We start from the raw sequence: 20,726 nt of genomic DNA, 5'->3' as shown, positions 1-20,726 counted from the left end.
GCCGAAAAACTTTAACCTTAAAAATAACCTAAGTATAACACCTTGGTGACCTTGACCGTGGGTATAATGGGCTCAGCCCCTATACATACTTTGTTTGTATACTGGACAATGTTTATGTGAAGTTACAGATATAAGCAATAGTAACAAAGATATGACAGAAAAACAAAGATTGCCGAAAAACTTTAACCAAGAAGGGTCAGTGACACGCTGACGCCGATGCCAGGGCGAGTAGTATAGCCCCCCTATTCTCCGAATAGTGCAGCTAAAAACCACTATTATTTCACATATTTGGAAATGTCTATGACAACAACTATTTCAAATACTTGCCAAAATATTAAAATTTCTATATAACTATTACAGTAAAATTTACCTTAAAAACAGTCAATACAAATCAGTCCTGTATTTTCTAAATCCTGATGTAAGATTATCAATTCAATCTTAAGAAATAACATCCTGACTTTCTTGTTTTTGTGTTTGGATTAACTTCAAACTGACACAATTATAGATCATATGACAACTTTCCATCTTATGATGGTGGAGGACGACACCAGCTGCCCCTCCAGGCATTATTTCATCACAGGCGGGCACCTGGGTAGAACCACTGCCCTTCTATAAGCCAGCTGGATGGCTTTCTCACATGAAGAATTTTACGTCCTAAGCAAGGTTCACACCCACTACTCGGCCACAGAGGTGCCTAACATCCTGATTTTTGACTTACAGCACACAAACACATTACATATTATATTGTTGCAAACATGAACTTAAAATTTTGGTTTCACATCTTAGCGAATTAAAAATATGAAGTCATCAAAATGTTGATGCTGAACAATGGACATCAGACCATCCACCTTTGGTTCATGCAGACTGAAACCAACAAGACACACAATTGTTTTACCTGGGCTGGATGTACTGCTCGATGGCATGTCTTCTGTCTGCTCCTTTTTAACTACATTATCTTCCGTTCCCACTTTATGAGCTTCAACTTCAGTCACTTGTATATGATCTAACACAGAAATCTCCTTGAAGGATGACGCAAGACCCGCCATATCGTCTAATCTATGGTCAGTTTTATCAGTGTCTATGGTTAGTGATAATTTATCATCCTCCCATGAAAAACAATCTTCTCGGTCAATCTGGTTTATACTTTCCGGAGAATCCAGCTCATCGACTTTCTCACTACTAATTTTAGTTGATAAAAACTCTTCATCGGGGTTTAGCGAGTCTTGGGTAAAACCAAGTTTGTGACTATGTTCTGAGTTTGAAACTGGAACCACAGGTCCAAGTTCTCCAGCAGTAGGGTCTGGGGTGGGAATAGGGCCCTCTGCTGGACTGGTACTACTGAAATAATCTTCTTTCAACTCCAAGGAGCAATGCTCAGTGTCAATAATAGAGCCATTCTTTGGAATGTTTTTACCTGCCTGAAAATGTGAACAACAATAACTATTACTGAGTATACAAGCAAAATGTTACCTTATTTAGTTTTTGTTGTTTAATGCCACAACATCAGAATTTAGGTCAGTTTTTGATGGTGCCCCTCCAAGATTTATTTAAGATAGAGGCAGGCAACTGGGTAGTATCAACTGCATTTTGAATGGCTTTCTCACATGAAAAATTCTACACTTCAAGCGAGGTTTTAAACTCATATCGGCAGGGGCCAAGTGATTTGAAGTAAGCACCCTTAACCTCTTGGCCTTGGAGGCTACACAAACAAATGGACACTAACACAACAAACTAATTATATACAAGCCTGCCTGTTTAGCTCAATAGGGAGAGAGGGAATCTATGAATCGCGGGGCTGTGGGTACTCATTGTGACATTGAGACATTGTGTCTATAATCATTCGTCCTCCACCTCTGATTCATGTGGGAAAGTTGGCAGTTACTTGTGGAGAACAGGTTTGCACTGGTACAGAATCCAGGAATACTGGTTAGGTTAACTGCCCACTGTTACATGACTGAAATACCCAAAACAAACAATAAACAAATTAATCATATACTGTAAAATCATTCAACTTCATGGTTAGGATCTACTGTGAAATCATTTAAATTCGCTGGCATGAAATTTCGCGCAAATGTGAAAAAGGACTGTTTCGCGCCGGCTTTAATTTGCGCATTTTTGATTTATAAATGAAAAAGTAAATTAAAAAATAATAATAGCGCGGTCTTAAATTCGCGCATCTGTTCTAGCGAGAAATACGTGAAAATTCGTCCTACACGAATAAAAATGATTTCACAGTATGTTGTGGATTGACACAAACCAAGAAATGAATGCATGGATTTAAAGATTGGGATGTTTTGAAATTTTACTTAATTTTCATGAACTTAAGGTAATTCATACCCCTAATAATCATGTATGTTAAAATGCTTGTTTGAAAAGGTTGTTTTTATCTGACATAATAAAGTGTGACTTGTACTGATTAATTCATCTGGAAACTATGGCTGTTTCCCCATACAAGACGAAACTTATTTTCACAGACTGTGCAAAATTTCTTGATAGCTACAACATACAGAAGATATTACACATCAATCTGGTGCAAAAACAGGGCCCACACTGGGCTGAAAAAAGTTGGAGCCACCTTTTTTCTCGGAAACGGTAGGGAGGGTGCTGGAGAGGTTTCCCTTCCCGTGGCGTGCTGAAAATTTTTGTTACTTCCCATAAGCAAATGGTGATATTCTAGCTATATAGGGGGACTTTTGAATGAAAGTGGGTATACCTCTAAAGCAAGTTTTGTATTTTAAAATGTTGTTGGATGTTTGAAGTAACCTGTCTGAAATATTTTTCCATTACAGCTTCTTTTTGTTGTGGGCCTACTATGTAAATGCATGGCCCGGGGGCTGTGTTTTAAGTGCTCTGTGCTTCCGAGAAATCTACCCTGATACAGGATTACATTTCAAATCCATTCCTAACTTTTAAAGACATTCAAAAAACTTGGCAAACACCTTTACTAATTACTTACTAAGATCACAGACACGGGTCCAGTGTATATTTTTTTTTTGATTAATATAAAACAACAACCTTTTTTCACACAGATATGCTTTCTATATGTTAGTCAAATGAAAAAAAAATGATGACAAAAATCCGGTCACAGTGTCGTGTATGATATTGTGACCGGATTTTTTGTCATCATTTTTTTCTCATTTGACTAACACATAAAAAGTATATTTGTGTGGAAAAAAAAAAGGATTTTTATATTAAACAAAAAATGCACTGGACCCATGCCTGTTACTAAGATACTGTCTGACGGTGGCAACAACGTTAAAAAATTCATCAAACCATTCATTATTTTGCCGATTTATTTATTAATTATTTGATCCATGGAAATTAAACTTTAAGGCATGTCATTTAATCTGCCGTAATGACAACAAAACAAAAAGATTATTTTAACCCGATAATCGGTTGCTAATTGATTGCAAATTGCATCTTCTCGCGTGTCAAGATGTTTATTACACAGTGTTATATGTAAAGTAAACGCAGACTGGGTAGTACTATCCCGAAATAAGTTAATTTTATAAGGTAAAATTATCGGAACCAGTCAACTGTTTTTTAACATAATTTCTCGGAGGTTACGATTTAGAACGTCTGAAACAAAATGGCGGTCCAAATTACGAACATTTTTTTCATTTTCGCCACTTGCGATTTTTCTTCGCCACTTTCATCGCAGATTCGCCAAATGGCTCGAGTGGCGAACGACAGCGTGGGCCCTGAAAAAGAGTGAGAAAAATGCAAGTCATAGTTTCTACCTGTACTGCTTCATAGTGTGCAAGTCCTAATATCACATCATTACTATCTGCCAGCACAACACGATGCTGTAAACCATTGGACTGTAGAACTTTTCCACCTTCCTCTTCAGTTATCTCCCTTGTTTGTAAAGGAACCTTTACTCTTCCGCCTTCTGTATCACTCAACTGCCTTCTTGCCACATCTTTCCCTTCATTATTGTCACTGACATGGTTATGAACTCTAACTCTCCCACCAGTTGTATCACTCATTTGTCTATGCACTTTTACTTTATCACTTGAACCGTTCAAACGTTTATGTATTCCTATCGCTCTATCACTATCACCGAATGCTTTTTGGATTTTACCATTTTCATCCTTTGCATAATGATCATCGACATAATGTAAGTTTTCTTCAATGTCTGTACCTACAGTACTCTTCATATTTGCACAATTCCCGAGAGTGTTTGCAAAAAAGTGATTACTATTTTTAGCATTTAGTGTTGGCGGGAGGTCTTTTGTATCACTCAGATGACTAGATAGTTTAGAATTTGGAGTATTATTATTGTGGAACAGTTTTTCTCCACCTCTGTCCATTGTCGGTGATTCAGGTTCGTTACTGTAATACTGGTAGACCTCAGGACGTAAATCTTCTGAGTACCTGTATGAATACATCAGAGTTTGATAATTTTGAGTTAACTCTAATTTTAAAACATCTTAAAGCATTCTTCCAAAGTCCACGTTTGAAAGATTAGGATGGAGAGCAGTCTCCAATCTCAAAGAATTTGATTGGTTGATTATGAGCTCATTTTTCTAACTGACCAATAGAAAGGCTACATTTTGTGACTGGTTTATAACCTTGGACCCATCATTATCATCAGCATAGAAAAACCCTGAGGGCCAGTCCAGGTATCACACTATATACTCAGATAGACATGTTGTGGTTTACTGAATTCTTCATACGACATATAAAACTCGCATAAGGCTTAACCAATTACTTTGGAAATGGTGATAACCTTATCTTTAAGCTATGAAAAGTTATCATAACATTGACTACAGGTCTTATAATAAATGTTGAATGTAGTACAAACTAATGGCCTCTAAAAGGGGCCAAGCACCCTCCAATTGAACAAACTTTTGAGAAGACCTTATATTGATGCTACAGACCAATTTTAATGAAAATCCATTTTGTGGTTCATGAGAAGTAGTAAGTGTTGTTAAAAGAAATTTTTCTTTTTAGCCTTAGCAGCCCCTAAAAAGGGCCAGTGGTCCCCATTTGAATAAAATTGGGACAGGACATTCTAATCATGCAGCAGGCCAAGGTTGATGAAGATCGATCAAGCAGCACATGAGAAGAAGTCCTATTTTTAGCTCTAGTGGCTCCTAGGGGCCAAGTGCCCCCAATCGAACAAATCTGAGCAAGAACCTCTGATGAAGATCTATTAAGCGGTTCAAGAGAAGAAGTTGTTTAAAGGTATTTCTACTTTTAACTCTAGCAGCCCCTAAAATTTGGGCCAAGTGCCCTCAACTGAACAGTGTTGGTGAAGGACCTTATAATGATGATACAAATCAAGTTTGATGAAGATCCATCAAGTGGTTCATGAGAAAGAGTCATTTAAAGACATTTCTAATTTTTGTTCTGGTAGCCCCTTAAAGGGGCCAGACGTCCCCATTTGAATAAAATTGGGAGAGGACCTTATAAATGATGCTAACCATGTTTGACGAGATGTATCCAGCAGTTCATGAGAAGAAGTTGTTTAAAGGTATTTCTAACTTTAGCTCTAGAGGCCACTTAAAGGAGCCAAGTGCCCCTATTTGTACAAAATTGAGAGAGGTCCTCAAAATGATGCTACAAACTAAGTCTGATGAAGATCCTTCAAGTGGTTCATGAGAAGAAGTTCTTTAAAGGTTTTTCTGTTTTTAGCTCTGGAGGCCCCTAAAAGGGGCCAAGGTGAACCATTTGAATAAACTTGATGGAGGTCCATGCCAGGATGCTACTGACCGATTTTGGTGTAATTCTGACCAGTACTTTAAGAGAAGATGTTTAAGTAAAAAACGTTGACACAGGACGATGTATCACATGATGCAATATGGTAGGTTACATAAACACCTTTATGACAATAAACTATATATTAGGTAAGGATAGACATAATACTCTTCATATTGGAATGATATCCTTGCACTGCTATATGAAGAGTATTAACTATACTTATATAACCTATAGTTTAATGTCATAAAGGTGTTTATGTGACCTAACATATCATGACTGTAACAGTCCATGCTATATCTAAAGCATCATGTTTTTACAGGTGCATATGCCATTTCATCAATGTCATGTCTATACAGGTACTTGCCTAATCTCAAGAAAATCTTCAGAATCACTGCTGATCTTTGTGTTTGCTATGGTAGGTGATATCTGTTTGTGTATGCCATAGGCAGTACTCTCTACCAAACCATGCTCTATCATACCTGTAACAAGGATAAACTTTATTTTACATGTAATATTGGACATATGTTTCTGAGAAAATACAAGTTTGTTTATTTGAGTTTAACGCCATTTTTTTTCAACAGTATTTCAGTTATGTAATGGCGGGCAGTTAACCTAACCAGTGTTAATTGGATTCCTGGATTCTGTACCAGTACAAACCTGTTCTCCGCAAGTAACTGCCAACTTCTCTACAAGAATTAGAGGCGGAGGATGAATGACTTCAGACATAAGTCTTTTATCATACTGTCAAGGTGAACATATGCCTCGTCCAGGGCTCAAACTCATGACCACATGATCTGTAGATCTGCGCTCTCCCTATTGAGCTAAGCAAGTGGGCTAACAGTAATCTGTATCATTTTAGATACTGCTACCAGAATATATCATCAAAACTAAAATATTCATTCAAAAGGTACAGTTTAAAAGCTATCTTATCTTGAATTCATGGCCTTCTTATTAGCAATGTATTTTTTTTTATTAAGCACATCTCTAACACAAAAATACAATGACTGGCCTTGACCACATGCCAATCAATATACTTGTCTAATTGGGAACTGGTGACCTCAAATTTACCACTAACCCAGTCAACCTCTAAACATGTAGTTACACCACTTTTTCTCTATGTGCTGTGCTCAAAACTTAAGTATATTAAGTGTTGGTCACAAAATTCTATATCTTCCTTGGTGTTCATATGCTCGCAATTTACCCTAGGTCTGTGTTTTGTACAAGCATTATTACTTTATTAAAGAAGAACTCTTACCTGGATACAATGAGAGAACAGACAGTAACGTGTTGCCCAATTTCTCCACCGGTGAACCAGTAAACAATACCTATAATACAAAATATATACTGAAATATTATTAAGTAGAGATCACATCGTAGACATGTGACATGATACCCCACCCAGTTCTATTACACTGACACCTGGTTGACCAGTCCTACAACTATACTCTTAATGCTGAGCCCACTCATAGAATTTACATATACTGTTTACCATTTTTTTTGGCAAGACACAGCCAGACAGCGAAAACATTTGTGACCATCCACACTTGAAGCAGGCACTCTACCACTAGACTACTAAGGCAAACCTATCAACTCTAAATAATTTGTGGATCTGTTTGTAAAATGAGCCGCACCATGAGAAAACCATCATAGTGCATTTGCGACCAGCATCAATCAAGACCAGCCTGCGCATCTGCGCAGTCTGGTCAGGATCCATGCTGTTCGCTTTCAAAGCCTATTGCAATTGGAGAAACCTTTAGCGAAAAGCATGGATTCTGACCAGACTGCGCAGGCTGGTCTAGATCCATGCTGGTCGCAAATGCACTATGTTGGTTTTTTCATGGTGCAGCTCAAGTATACACTACACTGTTTTACATGACTCATTATACACCAGTAAATTGCCAGTCCACAGTTAGTGCTATCGACTAGTCTATAGCTAAACAAAAAAATTTCTTGGCTAAAGTGAAAACTTGAGAAAAAAACATCATAAGAGTTCACTTCTGATACCGTATAATAAAGACTTACTAATTGGCTTGCCTATCAACAGTCAAAATTATTAATCAACTCAGTAAATTAAAAAATTTAATGAAAATCAAAACTTTTTTTCGGCCCCTCTTCCCTTAACTGGGACATAAAATATATAATTTATTCCTTGTTATGATTCCTTCCTTGTAAAGAAAAACACTAAGCTTACATGTATCAAGGAAAATATACTTCACCTATAAAATGAAAATATTACTTCACTTGTTAAGGAAATTAATATTACTCTTTAATAACAAAAAGTTATGTTTATTTTTCTTTAGTATCAGAAATTAGTAATATTGGCAGGAAATTATCAACTATCCACATCACTTACTAATAAAAAAAATTCAATACTTTGACAGATTTTTTTTTCTTCCTGTTTCCTGTTGTGTGTAATAACAGTATAAGCGCTATCAAAGTGCAATATATTAAAATTACCCTTCTTTCCAGCAAGATCAATTTAAACAGCACCAGTACTTTATGTCTGAATGTCTGCACCAAATCCTTTATATCCATACCCAGGAAAACCTGAAACAAATATGGATAAGCTACATATAAGTAGATGATGCTTACCAAAATCCTGATGTTTGTTTTGGTTTTGTTCCAAGATTGTCTATTTTTCAAACTTTTTTTTTTCAATTAAGTTATTGCCATCTTTTCTTCCAATTTTTGAAAGTACTAGAATTTTATACATAAGGACATGAAAACATCTCCACATGAAGTGAATTGTAGCAAACACTTTCAGACAAACTGGCTCTAGTAGAACCTCAACATGCACCAATATACTCTCTCGTAGATTGAGATCATGACCATTTCATTGCTAGTCCAATCTACATTGAAATAACAATAGTTTCCCAAAAAGAGCACCTGGATAATATGATTTTAAACTAAAACTTGAGTGAAAGCAAAATATTGACATTGATACTACCTTTGTTAAAATGCAGTACATTTACCAGGAGACAACCATCAAAGATTTCTGTAAGTAAGGCATTAAGGTTGTTGTTCATCTGTTTCAACTGAAATCCTTACCTTGGATCCACAAACAAGAGGGCATTATCTGAGGCATTAAGATTGTTGTGTATATGCCTCTTCCAGCAAGAAAACTAAAATGAAATCATTCAATGAATGCTTGCCTGGAAACCACTACAAGAAGGCATTCTGTGAGACATAAATTTGCTGTCTCTCTTTCTGTAAGCAAGGCATTAAGGTTGCTGTGTGTCTCTTCCAGTAACGAAACTCCACTGAAATCCTTACCTGTGAGCATCCATCAAGGAGGCTTTCTGCAAGCAAGGCATTAAGGTTGCTGTATGTCTCTTCCAGTAGAGAAACTATACTGAAACCTCCATCAAGGAGGCTTTCTGCAAGCAAGGCATTAAGGTTGCTGTATGTCTCTTCCAGTAGAGAAACTCCACTGAAATCCTTACCTGTAGCCTCCATCAAGGCGGCTTTCTGTAATTGAGGCATTAAGGTTGTTGTATGTCTCTTCCAGAAGACAAAACTCCACTGAAATCCTTACCTGTGAGCCTCCATCAAGGAGGCTTTCTGTAAGCGAGACATTAAGGTTGTTGTATGTCTCTTCCAGAAGACAAAACTCACTGAAATCCTAACCTGTGAGCCTTATCATGGAGGCTTCTGTAAGCAATGGCATTAAGTTTTTGTTTGTATGTCTGTTCTTCAGCAAAGAAACTCTATGAAATCCTTAACTGTGAGCCTCTATCAAGGAGGCTTTCTGCAAGCGAGGCATTAAGGTTGTTGTATGTCTCTTCCAGTAAAGAGACTATTGAAATCCTTACCTGTGAGCCTCTATCAAGGAGGTTTTCTGTAAGCAAGGCATTAAGGTTGTTGTATGTCTCTTCCAGCAGAGAAACTCTGTTGAAATCCTTACCTGTGAGCCTCTATCAAGGAGGCTTTCTGTAAGCGAGGCATTAAGGTTGTTGTATGTCTCTTCCAGTAACGAAACTCCACTGAAATCCTTACCTGTGAGCCTCCATCAAGGAGGCTTTCTGTAAGCGAGGCATTAAGGTTGTTGTATGTCTCTTCCAGAAGACAAAACTCCACTGAAATCCTTACCTGTGAGCCTCCATCAAGGAGGCTTTCTGTAAGCGAGGCATTAAGGTTGTTGTATGTCTCTTCCAGCAGAGAAACTCTACTGAAATCTAACTCTTGGAAGTATGCATGTGTAATCAGCTCCAGCTTAGCTTGTATTAAACCATACAATGGCTGAAAGTAAAAATATTTTATGTAAATTGAAGATATTACATGAGTGTCTTTTCATATTGAATTATTAAACAAGTTGAATAAAATATAATAAAATGTGAGGCTCTGCCGAGCATTTTATCAATTTTATTCAACATTAGTTTAATAAATTCAATGTGGAAAGTCTCAAATGTAATAATCTTTTTATCACATGTTAGCTTTTCCTGTCGAAACATCAAAAATTCTACTTTCTTTTACAATATGAACAAGTAAATCTAACCAACGTCTCCTATGTCAACGTCAAAGCTTTATTACACTGAAGTATTATCATATTTAAGTAATGGCTTTATTACACTCCCGCAACATCAGACATGTGATGAATCACCTTTAACATATGTATTTTAATGAGGTAAATGTGCGGCAACCTAAAGGTCTAATATGAAGAAATTCTGAGTTGACGTATCATTAATACTTAAGAAACACTATAAATGTACCATAATTATACTTTATCAAAGGCCTGAATGGCCTGAGTCGGCTAATGACTGATGTAATGACAGTATAGTCTACCAGTTTCAGTTTGTTTTTAGTTTTTTTCTTAAAATTTCATAACACAGCTCGATATTTACCCAAAATATTATATCCGGATACGATTAGTTTCAACAATACATTTTACAAATTGTGATGATACGAAGACATTTAGCAGCAATTGGCAGTATCTGACATTGAAGTTTACAGTTAAATTACCTCTTATTTAAATCTTTTCATAAAAAAGTTGTTTCGTTTCGCCAAACATAGACGATCTACTTTCGATTTCAAAAACTACAAGAAAATACAATTTAATGTTTCGCCGATTTGTTTATTTCTCGAAAAATAAGAATTAAAATCATTTTTAATATCAGTAGTAACTAAACAAACCAGTAAGAGCTCCTTCTTCCGATAATTTATCCGTTTACTGACTGCAAAATTCAACCCACGCAAAGTTTATAGAAATCATACGATGCGTGTTTACGTTCAATGTGGGAGAATTAAGGCTGATAGGCTATGTTACCTAACGCATCCAGACGATTCAGATTTTGTTTTTAAAAAAGCATTGTGTGCGTTTCTGTAATTTTATATACGTTTTTATACGCTTAGAAATTATTAGACATGCGTATTTGCATTATTTCTATACGTAATTTACGCCAATACGCATCTTATCTGGAGCCCTGCTGGAACTATTTTTGTCTTTCGCTGGATGTTACCCAAGCTTTGAAAGCCTGTGCAATTCTTAAAATGCACATTTATGCTTAATGAGTTACATTCGAGAATTGCACAATAACAAGTCATAAATATGACAGATTACATCGTATATTGGTCATAGCAAAGGGAATTGACACAACTTAACTTCATTCATGCAGTGAACTGTTTGAAGTTTGAGAAATCTAATGAAACTACATCCCTTCACTGTGTTATTTGGTCCATTTAGAGAATCGTTGGATAGCAAGGACTCGTCAAAAGGCTTTCAGTCTTTAGCCGACTCAATAATATGATTCTGTATTCTGTAACAATTATTTTTTATAGGGGACTGACTTTCAAAGACTGTAATGCTCTGTCAATCCAAAAAATTAAATTTCTACATATATATGAAATTTTATTTCATTCTTCTTCTAAAATTTTAAATCCACATAGTCATTTACCAATGAAATAGCTGTTTTGGGCCAAATCCACAAAGTCTTATCATACAGTGTCACGTAAACATAGTTCTCTATATTATGAAAATCGACACTAAAATTTACTGCTTGCGTTACTGCTTAAAGATATGTTTTAGTGTTGCTCTTGAGGTAACACAAGCTGGATGTGAACAAGAGCTGTCAGTGGACAGCGTGCTCGACTATTCTCAGTGCTTGATAGTATAATATAAGCTATGAGTAAAACTTTAACACTGCAATAAGCATATTCTAAGTGGAAAAGGGGCCCTAATTTGGTCAAAATGCTTGATAGAGTTGCCTCCTCATTTTTACAGACTGGGGTCATGATGGTAAACAAGTATGCAAAGTATGAAAGCAATATCTCAATGGACTTTGAAAATATTTGGGGTGGTACGCAAACTTTAACATTCATTCTAAGTCGAAAAGGGGCCATAATTCAGTCAAAATGCTTGATAGAGTTGCCTCCTCCTTTTAACAGACTGGGGTCATGATGGTAAACAAGTATGCAAAGTATGAAAGCAATATCTCAATGGACTTTGAAAATATTTGGGGTGGTATGCAAACTTTAACATTACAATAAGCATATTCTAAGTCGAAAAGGGGCCATAATTCAGTCAAAATGCTTGATAGAGTTGCCTCTTCCTTTTTACAGACTGGGGTCATGATGGTAAACAAGTACGCAAAATATGAAAGCAATATCTTACTGGACTTTGAAAATATTTGGGGTGGTACGCAAACTTTAACATTTGTGTGACGCTAACGCTCACGCCGACACCCGGGCAAGTAGGATAGCTCCCCTATTCTTTGAATAGTCGAGCTAAAAAACCAAGAATAGTCTATAATGTCATACCAAATTGCTCAGCACACAAACACTTTTCTGTACAGTACTGCGTGTTATGTCATCTGTTTTTATCTTCAACTCCTATAAATGAAAGTAGAAACTTTTTTATAAATATATTTCTCTAAGACTGCAGTCGAAACTGAAATTTTTTACTATGCATTTGAATAAAATTTTCCTATTTCCTCCTCACCTGGAAGATGCGAGTTACTGTAAAATCAGGATTATACCACTAATTTTGCAAACTTTCATGTCAACCATTTTGTCTTGTATGTTGGGGTGTTACTTCCATTCACTCCTCCCCCTTTTTATGGCCCCATTTTCCCCCTTCTTACACCCCATTGCCCCCAACACCTTTTCTCCATCTTCCATTTTTTATATCTTTCACATACATGTATTTAAAATATACATGTACCTCTTAATGGGTATTTGAAGCAACCAGTCTTCTACAATCATGTCTTTCAATTACAGATATTATTTGTGGGCGGCCTACTTTGCCACATGTGGCTCTAACTGTGTTTTTCCAGGCTAAATGCTTCCAAAGAGTCCAATCTCACATTTTAAAATTTTTATTTATACGTTTTTTTTAAATAACTCCTGACAAAAACTCAAATTATGGATTCATGCATGGAGAGAAAGCCTTCTACTATTAGATTAACTAAATTTCTTGAAATTTTGGTCATGCCCAAATATCTCCTACAGTTACTAACTTCTGTATACTGTCTGCAGGCAATCTAAGAATGTAAGATAAAATTTCTATGCAAGAGGGTTTTCTTTGTGTTTTTGTTGCACTTTGCTGGAAGAGTAAATCAATTAACATGTTGAAATTTGACACATTTTACTCTGTACCTCATTCTAATACACAAGCTACACCTAAATGGTAGCAATACATCTTTTTTTGATCACTGTAACTTAGAAATTCACATTAATGCTACATTTGTATATCACCCCCTCCTCCCCACACTGCCAACAACACCACCTCAAAAAATAAAAACCTTTGCATCAATCTGTCTGTAGCAAGCCACACCATACACAGTCTTGTTTGTCCCTTCCCTTTCCGGCAAATGGAAATATATGGTATCTACAATTGAAGAAAAACAAGTGAATGAAGTATTGCCATGCAATACAAAGTCCCCTACTGGAAGGCACCTAATTTTTTCTACTGCAGTATAACATAATGAACTGATATCTGTCAATGATGTATAAACAATATTGTACTACATATACAATATGTTATAACATTATAATAACACACTTGGATTAAAATGTGCATATATAAAAACCCACAGTTGTTTTCATATTGAATTTTTTTGGCTGATTATAAAAATGTTATCATGTAAGTTATTTATAGTAACAACAAAGGGAAATTAATCTTTAAAAAAAAAAAAAAAAAAAAAAAAAAAAAAAATTAATAATATAAGTCCACAAGAAACTCTTTACCAGGTAGAGATAGGTCAAAATACACCTAAAAATTGGATGTAACATGCATGCTGTACCACAGAAAAGTGGTCTCGATTTTTCTCTACCGCCAGTAATAAAAAAGTTACAATAAAATCTATTTATAGTAACAACAAAGGGATGTAATTCTAAAAACAAGGGTGCCTCATGGTGGTGAACATTTGGTCCAAGTTACATCAAAATCCCTCCATGCATGAAGAAGAAATGTTCCATACAAAGTCATTCTTGAATTTGACCTTTGACTTCTAAATATGACCTTGACCTTAGACCTAGGGACCTGGTTCTTGCGCATGACATGTTGTCTCATCCAGGGGAATATTTGTGCCAACTGATATCTAAATCCTGCTTTGCATGACAAAGTTATAGACAGGACAGGAAAAAAATCCTCTTGACCTTTGATCTCAAAGTGTGACCTTGACCTTTAAGCTAGGGTACTGGGTGTTGCGCATGACATGTCGTCTCATCATGGGAAACATTTGTGCCAAGTAATATTAAAATCCCTTCATGGATGGCAGAGTTATGGACGGGACAGGGAAAAAACTCTGTTGACCTTTGACCCCCAATTGTGACCTTGACCTTTGAGCTAGGGGTCCGGGAGTTGCGCATGACACGTCGTCTCATCATGGGGAACACTTGTGCTAAGTAATATTAAAATCCCTTAATGAATGTCAGAGTTATGGACCGGACACGAAACAGACCCTGTTCATGCTATGTTAACATTTGACTGCTAAGTGTGACCTTGACCTTTGAGCTAGGGGTCTGAAAGTTGTGCATGACATATCGTCTTATTATGAGGTACATTTGTGCCAAGTAATATTAAAATCCCTTCATAGATGGGAGAGTTATGGACCGGACAGGAAAAAAACCTTGTTGACCTTTGACCTCCAATTGTGACCTTGACCTTTAAGCTAGGGGTCCAGGTTTTGCGCATGACACGTCGTCTCCTCATGGGGAACATTTGTGCCAAGTAATATTAAAATCTCTTCATGGATGGGAGAGTTATGGACCGGACAGGAAAAAAGCCCTGTCGACCTTTGACCTCCAATTGTGACCTTGACCTTTGAGCTAGGGGTCCGGGATTTGCGCACGACACATCATCTCATCATGGGGAACATTTGTGCCAAGTAATACTAAAATCCCTTCAAGGATGGGAGAGTTGTGGACCGGACAGGAAAAAAGCCCTGTTGACCTTTGACCTCCTATTGTGGCCTTGACCTTTGAGCTAGGGGTCTGGGTTTTGCGCATGACACGTCGTCTCATCATGGGGAACATTTGTGCCAAGTAATATTAAAATCCCTTCATGGATGACAGAGTTATGGACCGGACACGAAATTGCGGACGGACGGAATGACGGAATGACAGAATGACGGAATGACGGAAAGACGGAATGACGGAAAAGAGCATTCCTATAGTCCCCAAAACTGGTTTTCAACCAGTAGGGGACTAATAAAACATCATAATCAGCATGTCAAATTTTTTTGTTGTTGTTGAGTTTAACGTCAAACCAATACAATGAAAGCACATGGAAGTTTTTTTCCTGTCACTGAATTTTTTTCTGTGTTAAGGAACTTTGACAATAGTTCTAGTCCTGACCAACCTATTCATGCATAAAAAGTTTAAGATGGGTCCAGAGAGGCAAACTGTCACTGTGACAATATTATGCGGTCACAGCATATTACTTTTGTCTTTTAAAATTACACTCTACTTAATGAGCATATTATTTGTCAATTTTCTAAATTTTGACTAATTCAATGGCCATTATTAAACTTAAGAGTGACAAAGATTATCTGACTGGTTATCAAGCTTGGCTGAGATGATATGCCAAATTAACATTCTAACAGATAAAAATGTACTGTCAATTTCCAAAATTACAAAGCCACTCAGACAATACTGTTACGGTAGTTATCAAACTTGGCCAACATACATGTATTACGCACATAAACATTTTGACCCATTTTACTGAACATTGGATAAGAACTGCTCAGAGAGCACACGCTGTCAATTTTCAAAATTGCGAGTTATTCAAAGGCCATAACCCCAATGAGATTTACACATGTTACAGGGTTATCGAACTTGGCAAAGATACTATGTCCGCATGAACATTGCATTTGGTGAACACAGTGGATGATAACTGTTCAAGTAAGAAAGTGGTCACTGTCAACTTTTGCAAAATTGATTAATTTAAGCGTCATTACTCTAGAAAATTGTAAGATCCAGCTGGTTATCTAAACTGGCTGAGATATGATATCCATAAACATTGTAACAAAGTTTGCCATTGTACAAGAACTGCTGTAGTTAAAGAGCAGACAACTTACATGGACGTCACCTGCAGCAGGTGATCCCATTATATGTCCCATTTCGCAAGCACAATAAAAAATGATATAAAATCTTTAAGTGTGACCTTGACCTTTGAGCATATATGACATGTTCCAAGCTGTCCCAATATCCCTTAGTGTATATACAAAAGTTACAGACCAAATAACAAAATGAAAAAATAAGATGTTTGACTTCTTATTGTGACCTTGACCTCTCAGCTTGGGTCTGGGTTTTATACATGACACATACACTATTTATGGTGATGAATGTTAGCACAAAGTTATTTTAATATCTATTCACAAAAAAAAAGTTTTAGACCACATGAAAACAATGACCTTAAAACTTACTTACCTCTAAATGTGATCATGACCTGTGAGATAGCAAAATGGATCTTGTATGCAACATCATGGTGGTCATTGGTGCCATGTTATTTTGAAATTCGACCAAGCATGACAAAGTTTTTGCCTGGACACAATACGAATGGATGGACATACACACACGGACAGAAGTAACATTGTTGTGCCAAGATTATAACTTGACATAATGATATCTAACAGCAACAAGATTCCCTTACCTTCTATATAATTGTGTGCACCATCGGGCACTGCAAGTGATGGGAGGTGTTTCCATTCTGGTGGGCATTCGTTACTGTGTACTTCACCTCCATCTTTGAGCGGTGGGTATGAGTATTCAACCTAAAAACAGAACATAACAATGCTGTCATGAAAAACAAAATGCGAGACACCTAAGATTTATATAATGATTAATCCTTAAAATGCTGGACACCATTTGAATGTGAAGAGTGTGGTGAAAAATTCAAAATTAAAAGTACAACAAAATGATTCAGTTAGCACACTTATCATGCTGGACATGATTGATTCTGCCTTTGCGACCAGTGTAGTCTGCATCCGTGCAGTCTGATCATGATCTACACTGTTCGCTATCCAGTCAGTGTCTTTTAGGTAAGCACCCCTTTTAAAAGTTAATGGTACTGCCCAAACTGAAAGATGGACTAGTTCATTATAGAAATTTAGCAGGATAAGGGTTAATCCAACATAAGCCATTTCCTTTAAGAAAGTGATGATAAATACATTACTAGAAGTTTGGGTAATATAGCCAATTAGAGATAGATGACAAGACAATCGGTTTCCAACAAAAACTGGACAAGTATAAAACTAATTGTTACCCTTGTAAGTTCAACCCACCAATTAACTTATCCTGCCCCAAAAATCTTTGTCCAAATGATCGTTAATTTCAATTGACTCAAACTAAGTCTAAGGACCCAAATCTACATTGGATTAAGACAAAGATTATTCATATTAATGGGCACCTGGTGGCACCAAAGAAGGCATAAGATCAATATTTTTCAACAAAAGTAACATCAGACAAGAAAAAATGGTGCTGCTATATTGAAGTAAATTTAATGTTCAATTATCAATATCAAATTCAATCTAAAGGAATTTATGTGGTTTAGAGCACTGAATTGTTTTCAATGTCTGAAATACATAAATATTAATTTAGATTAACGAATATTATAATAAACGTTAAATGGTGAACAGAAAGTCCCCTAGATTGTTACTCAAGTAGTTAAATGAATTCAACAATTTATGAGCAAAATTCATATTAAAATTACGAAAGAAAACATTTTATTCTTTAGCATGTTCAGTCTTGAAAAAAACATGAACTCGACAAAAGCTTCTGATTGCGGCATACAAAAAACTAATTGCCATAGATGCCCGTGTATAATGTGCATCCCCGATTTGCACCCAAAGTCCTGGGGGGAAAAAAACAGAAAATCATTCTTCTAGTCCTTGTTTACTTTAAACCTATCAAGTTTTCGGCACATGTAAACTACTTTTTTGCCACGGAAGTTAATTCTAATTTCGTGGTACGGCATCCGACTTGGAAAAACGCTTCCTGTCACATATAATCTTGTGAAAGTGTAAAATGTATCGGACCCCTATATTTTCAGAAATAATTTCATGAGTAAGACAAATAACAATTATTGCGATGTAAATTTAAGACAGTGGCAGGGTAATGTTGTCAAGTATTTGGACAACACACAATTCATTGCTGATTTTACTTTGTCTAATGATCAACAAGGGAATTTAAATAATTTACCTATGTTTATACAAATCGGGTGTGAAATGTTATCAGCTTTCAAAGTAGTTCAATTTATTTTCTAGTAGTGCTGCACACTGCTGTTCTTGCAAAAATCAAATACCTCGAGACCAGAATGATGTAACATGAAAATTGCAGCAAGAGGTATAAATATACCTTGTATACCAATTACCGGGATATATGTATTACCGCGAATATCCTGATTTGACACAACGTGTAAAGTGTTTTACATTTTTTTTCTCTCATTATTTATGCTCAATGTACTTAGATTTTTAGAAAAACTATTTTTGAACTATTTTTTATTTCTTTTTATTTCACACTAATCCAAGAAATTAAAGAATTTAGCCAAGTAGTAACTTAAGTGACTGGTTGTTATGGTTAAGGCAGTGGTGAGAGAACTGGAATCGGTTCCCTAGACAATATACTTTTTCATCCTGAACCGGTTCTCTAGCCAAAGTCCCATGCATAGGCTAGGGAACCAGAACTGTTTCTATGCATAAAGCTGCCAGAATTCACTTTGTTTCTTTTGGTAAGTATCATGCATATTGTTATCTTAATTAATTTTACCATACCCTTGCATTTATCTGTGTTTACTGTATCTCCAAATGCGTGCTTGCCGCATAATGTGTCCGCCATATTGGAATGATATGAACCAAAGTGTACGAATGAATGTGAGAAAACTACTTTGCCGTTTTTAAAACTTGTTGACGCTCTGCAGCTTCATAAGTATCACAAAGGGTCTCATGAACAATACCGCCTCACGTTAATCTAATTTAGTGGATTACTACCTGAGTGAAAATTATACCGTGAAGAAATACCGATGTGATCGACTACCAGAGAGACATTCGAGCCAATCAGGGCTCATGACTAAACGAAACTCGTTTGGTTTAAACATGTACTATGTTTAAAATATTTAATGTAAAATTGTATTGTTTCGTATTTGCATCATTAGACTACGGATGTACAAAATAATTTTATTGCCATTAAATCATCCAGTGGATTCTTTGATCACTTTAAATAGTAGTTTGTAACACCTTGGCATTTCACGTACACCAGTTTTTTTATTGGATTAAAGTTTGCAAGTGATTAGCAAATTGAAAAAAATAACATGAGATCAATACTAATTAACAGAAATTTGTTTTAATTGATTCTTTTATTGTATTGTACCTTTTAAGTTTAAATTTCAAGTTTATTTCGGCTTGGTCCAATTTCCGCATTAATTCGTACTAGTCTATATCATTCCAGTATGGCGGATAGTATGCGGCGAGTGCACTTTGGAGACACAACATGGCTTGCTGATATGCATGATACTTACCAAAAGAAACAAGGAAGTGGCTATTCCTACGGTCCCGTAAGAATAGCCTCACAGGCTATTCCTATGGCTCTCCCGTAAGAATAGTGAAATAGCCCGCAGGTGGCTATTCCTACGGCTCTAAAGACAGTTTTTATGTCCATCTTGTACTGCATTGTACTGAATTAATTCAACTGGTATATTTTCGAACAAATTGTTTACTTTTCAGTATCGCATCCAGAGGAAGTCAGTTCGAATAGCAAAAAAGGCTAATTTATGTCAAATGGGCAATATTGTTGTCATCACAGAGTGTATTAGTTACAGAAAGCGTTTCGTTATAGTTGAATAACAGTTTTCAACTCTATCCAGTTGAATAGCTGTATTCAACTACATCCAGATCATACCGCAGGGAGGTCTTATCACCGAGAAGGGAACATACAACGTGTAACATGATATTTAAAACATGATGAAAACTTAGAATAATGACATATTTATTACTCTCACTATTATCATTACATTCATTGATTTGTTGCATATATCTATACATATGTCATATAATGACTTTAAGAACTCATTATACTTATTAGATAAGCATTATTCATCTTGTTTTTCGGTCAGTTATAGGTCATACTTTAAAGAATTTCGGGATACTACATGCTGATATTAGGTACACAGTGACTTATTCCTGTAAGTTTGGGCAAAAACTTCATAGGAGTGACGAAATTGTTTTTCTCAAAAAAAGGGCACGCAAATTGACCATAATAAAATAAACATATCATTATTTCCATTTAGTCATCTTGTCAAAGCAATTAGATCGTAACGAAACAACAATCATAACACGGCCAGAGGGTAGTTAACCTAAGTGAAATATCACGACCTGTCAGTTTCTATTATGACCAATGTTGAAATTATTTTATTATGTAGCCATAGGAATAGCCACCTGCGGGCTATTTCACTATTCTTACGGGAGAGCCGCAGGAATAGCCTGTGAGCCTATTCTTATGGGACCGTAGGAATAGCCACTTCCAAGAAACAAAGCTTTATACATAGAAATTGCCTTCCAGTCATAATCGTTAATGATTGTTGGAAGTAT

The 20,726-nt window shown here is 36.2% G+C and overlaps 1 protein-coding gene across 1 annotated transcript in view; it reads right to left on the bottom strand.

Annotated features, from left to right (window-relative positions):
* The window catches only part of LOC123531695 (late secretory pathway protein AVL9 homolog), a 33,593-nt gene that overhangs the window by 12,485 nt on the left and 382 nt on the right, over positions 1-20,726 (bottom strand). Inside the window, exons 2-10 of the mRNA XM_045312879.2 lie at positions 16,796-16,916; positions 13,443-13,528; positions 12,460-12,531; positions 9,796-9,945; positions 8,164-8,253; positions 6,962-7,031; positions 6,071-6,185; positions 3,741-4,377; positions 896-1,418 (exon numbers count right to left, since the gene is read on the bottom strand). Of these exons, the coding sequence (XP_045168814.2) occupies positions 896-1,418; positions 3,741-4,377; positions 6,071-6,185; positions 6,962-7,031; positions 8,164-8,253; positions 9,796-9,945; positions 12,460-12,531; positions 13,443-13,528; positions 16,796-16,916 (1,864 nt within the window). The remainder of the gene's footprint in view (positions 1-895; positions 1,419-3,740; positions 4,378-6,070; positions 6,186-6,961; positions 7,032-8,163; positions 8,254-9,795; positions 9,946-12,459; positions 12,532-13,442; positions 13,529-16,795; positions 16,917-20,726) is intronic.

Source organism: Mercenaria mercenaria, chromosome 11 (genome assembly GCF_021730395.1).
Source record: "Mercenaria mercenaria strain notata chromosome 11, MADL_Memer_1, whole genome shotgun sequence".
NCBI classification, from domain to species: domain Eukaryota; kingdom Metazoa; phylum Mollusca; class Bivalvia; order Venerida; family Veneridae; genus Mercenaria; species Mercenaria mercenaria.
Note: the sequence above shows the minus strand (reverse complement) of the source record. Positions and strands in the feature narration are given on the sequence as shown.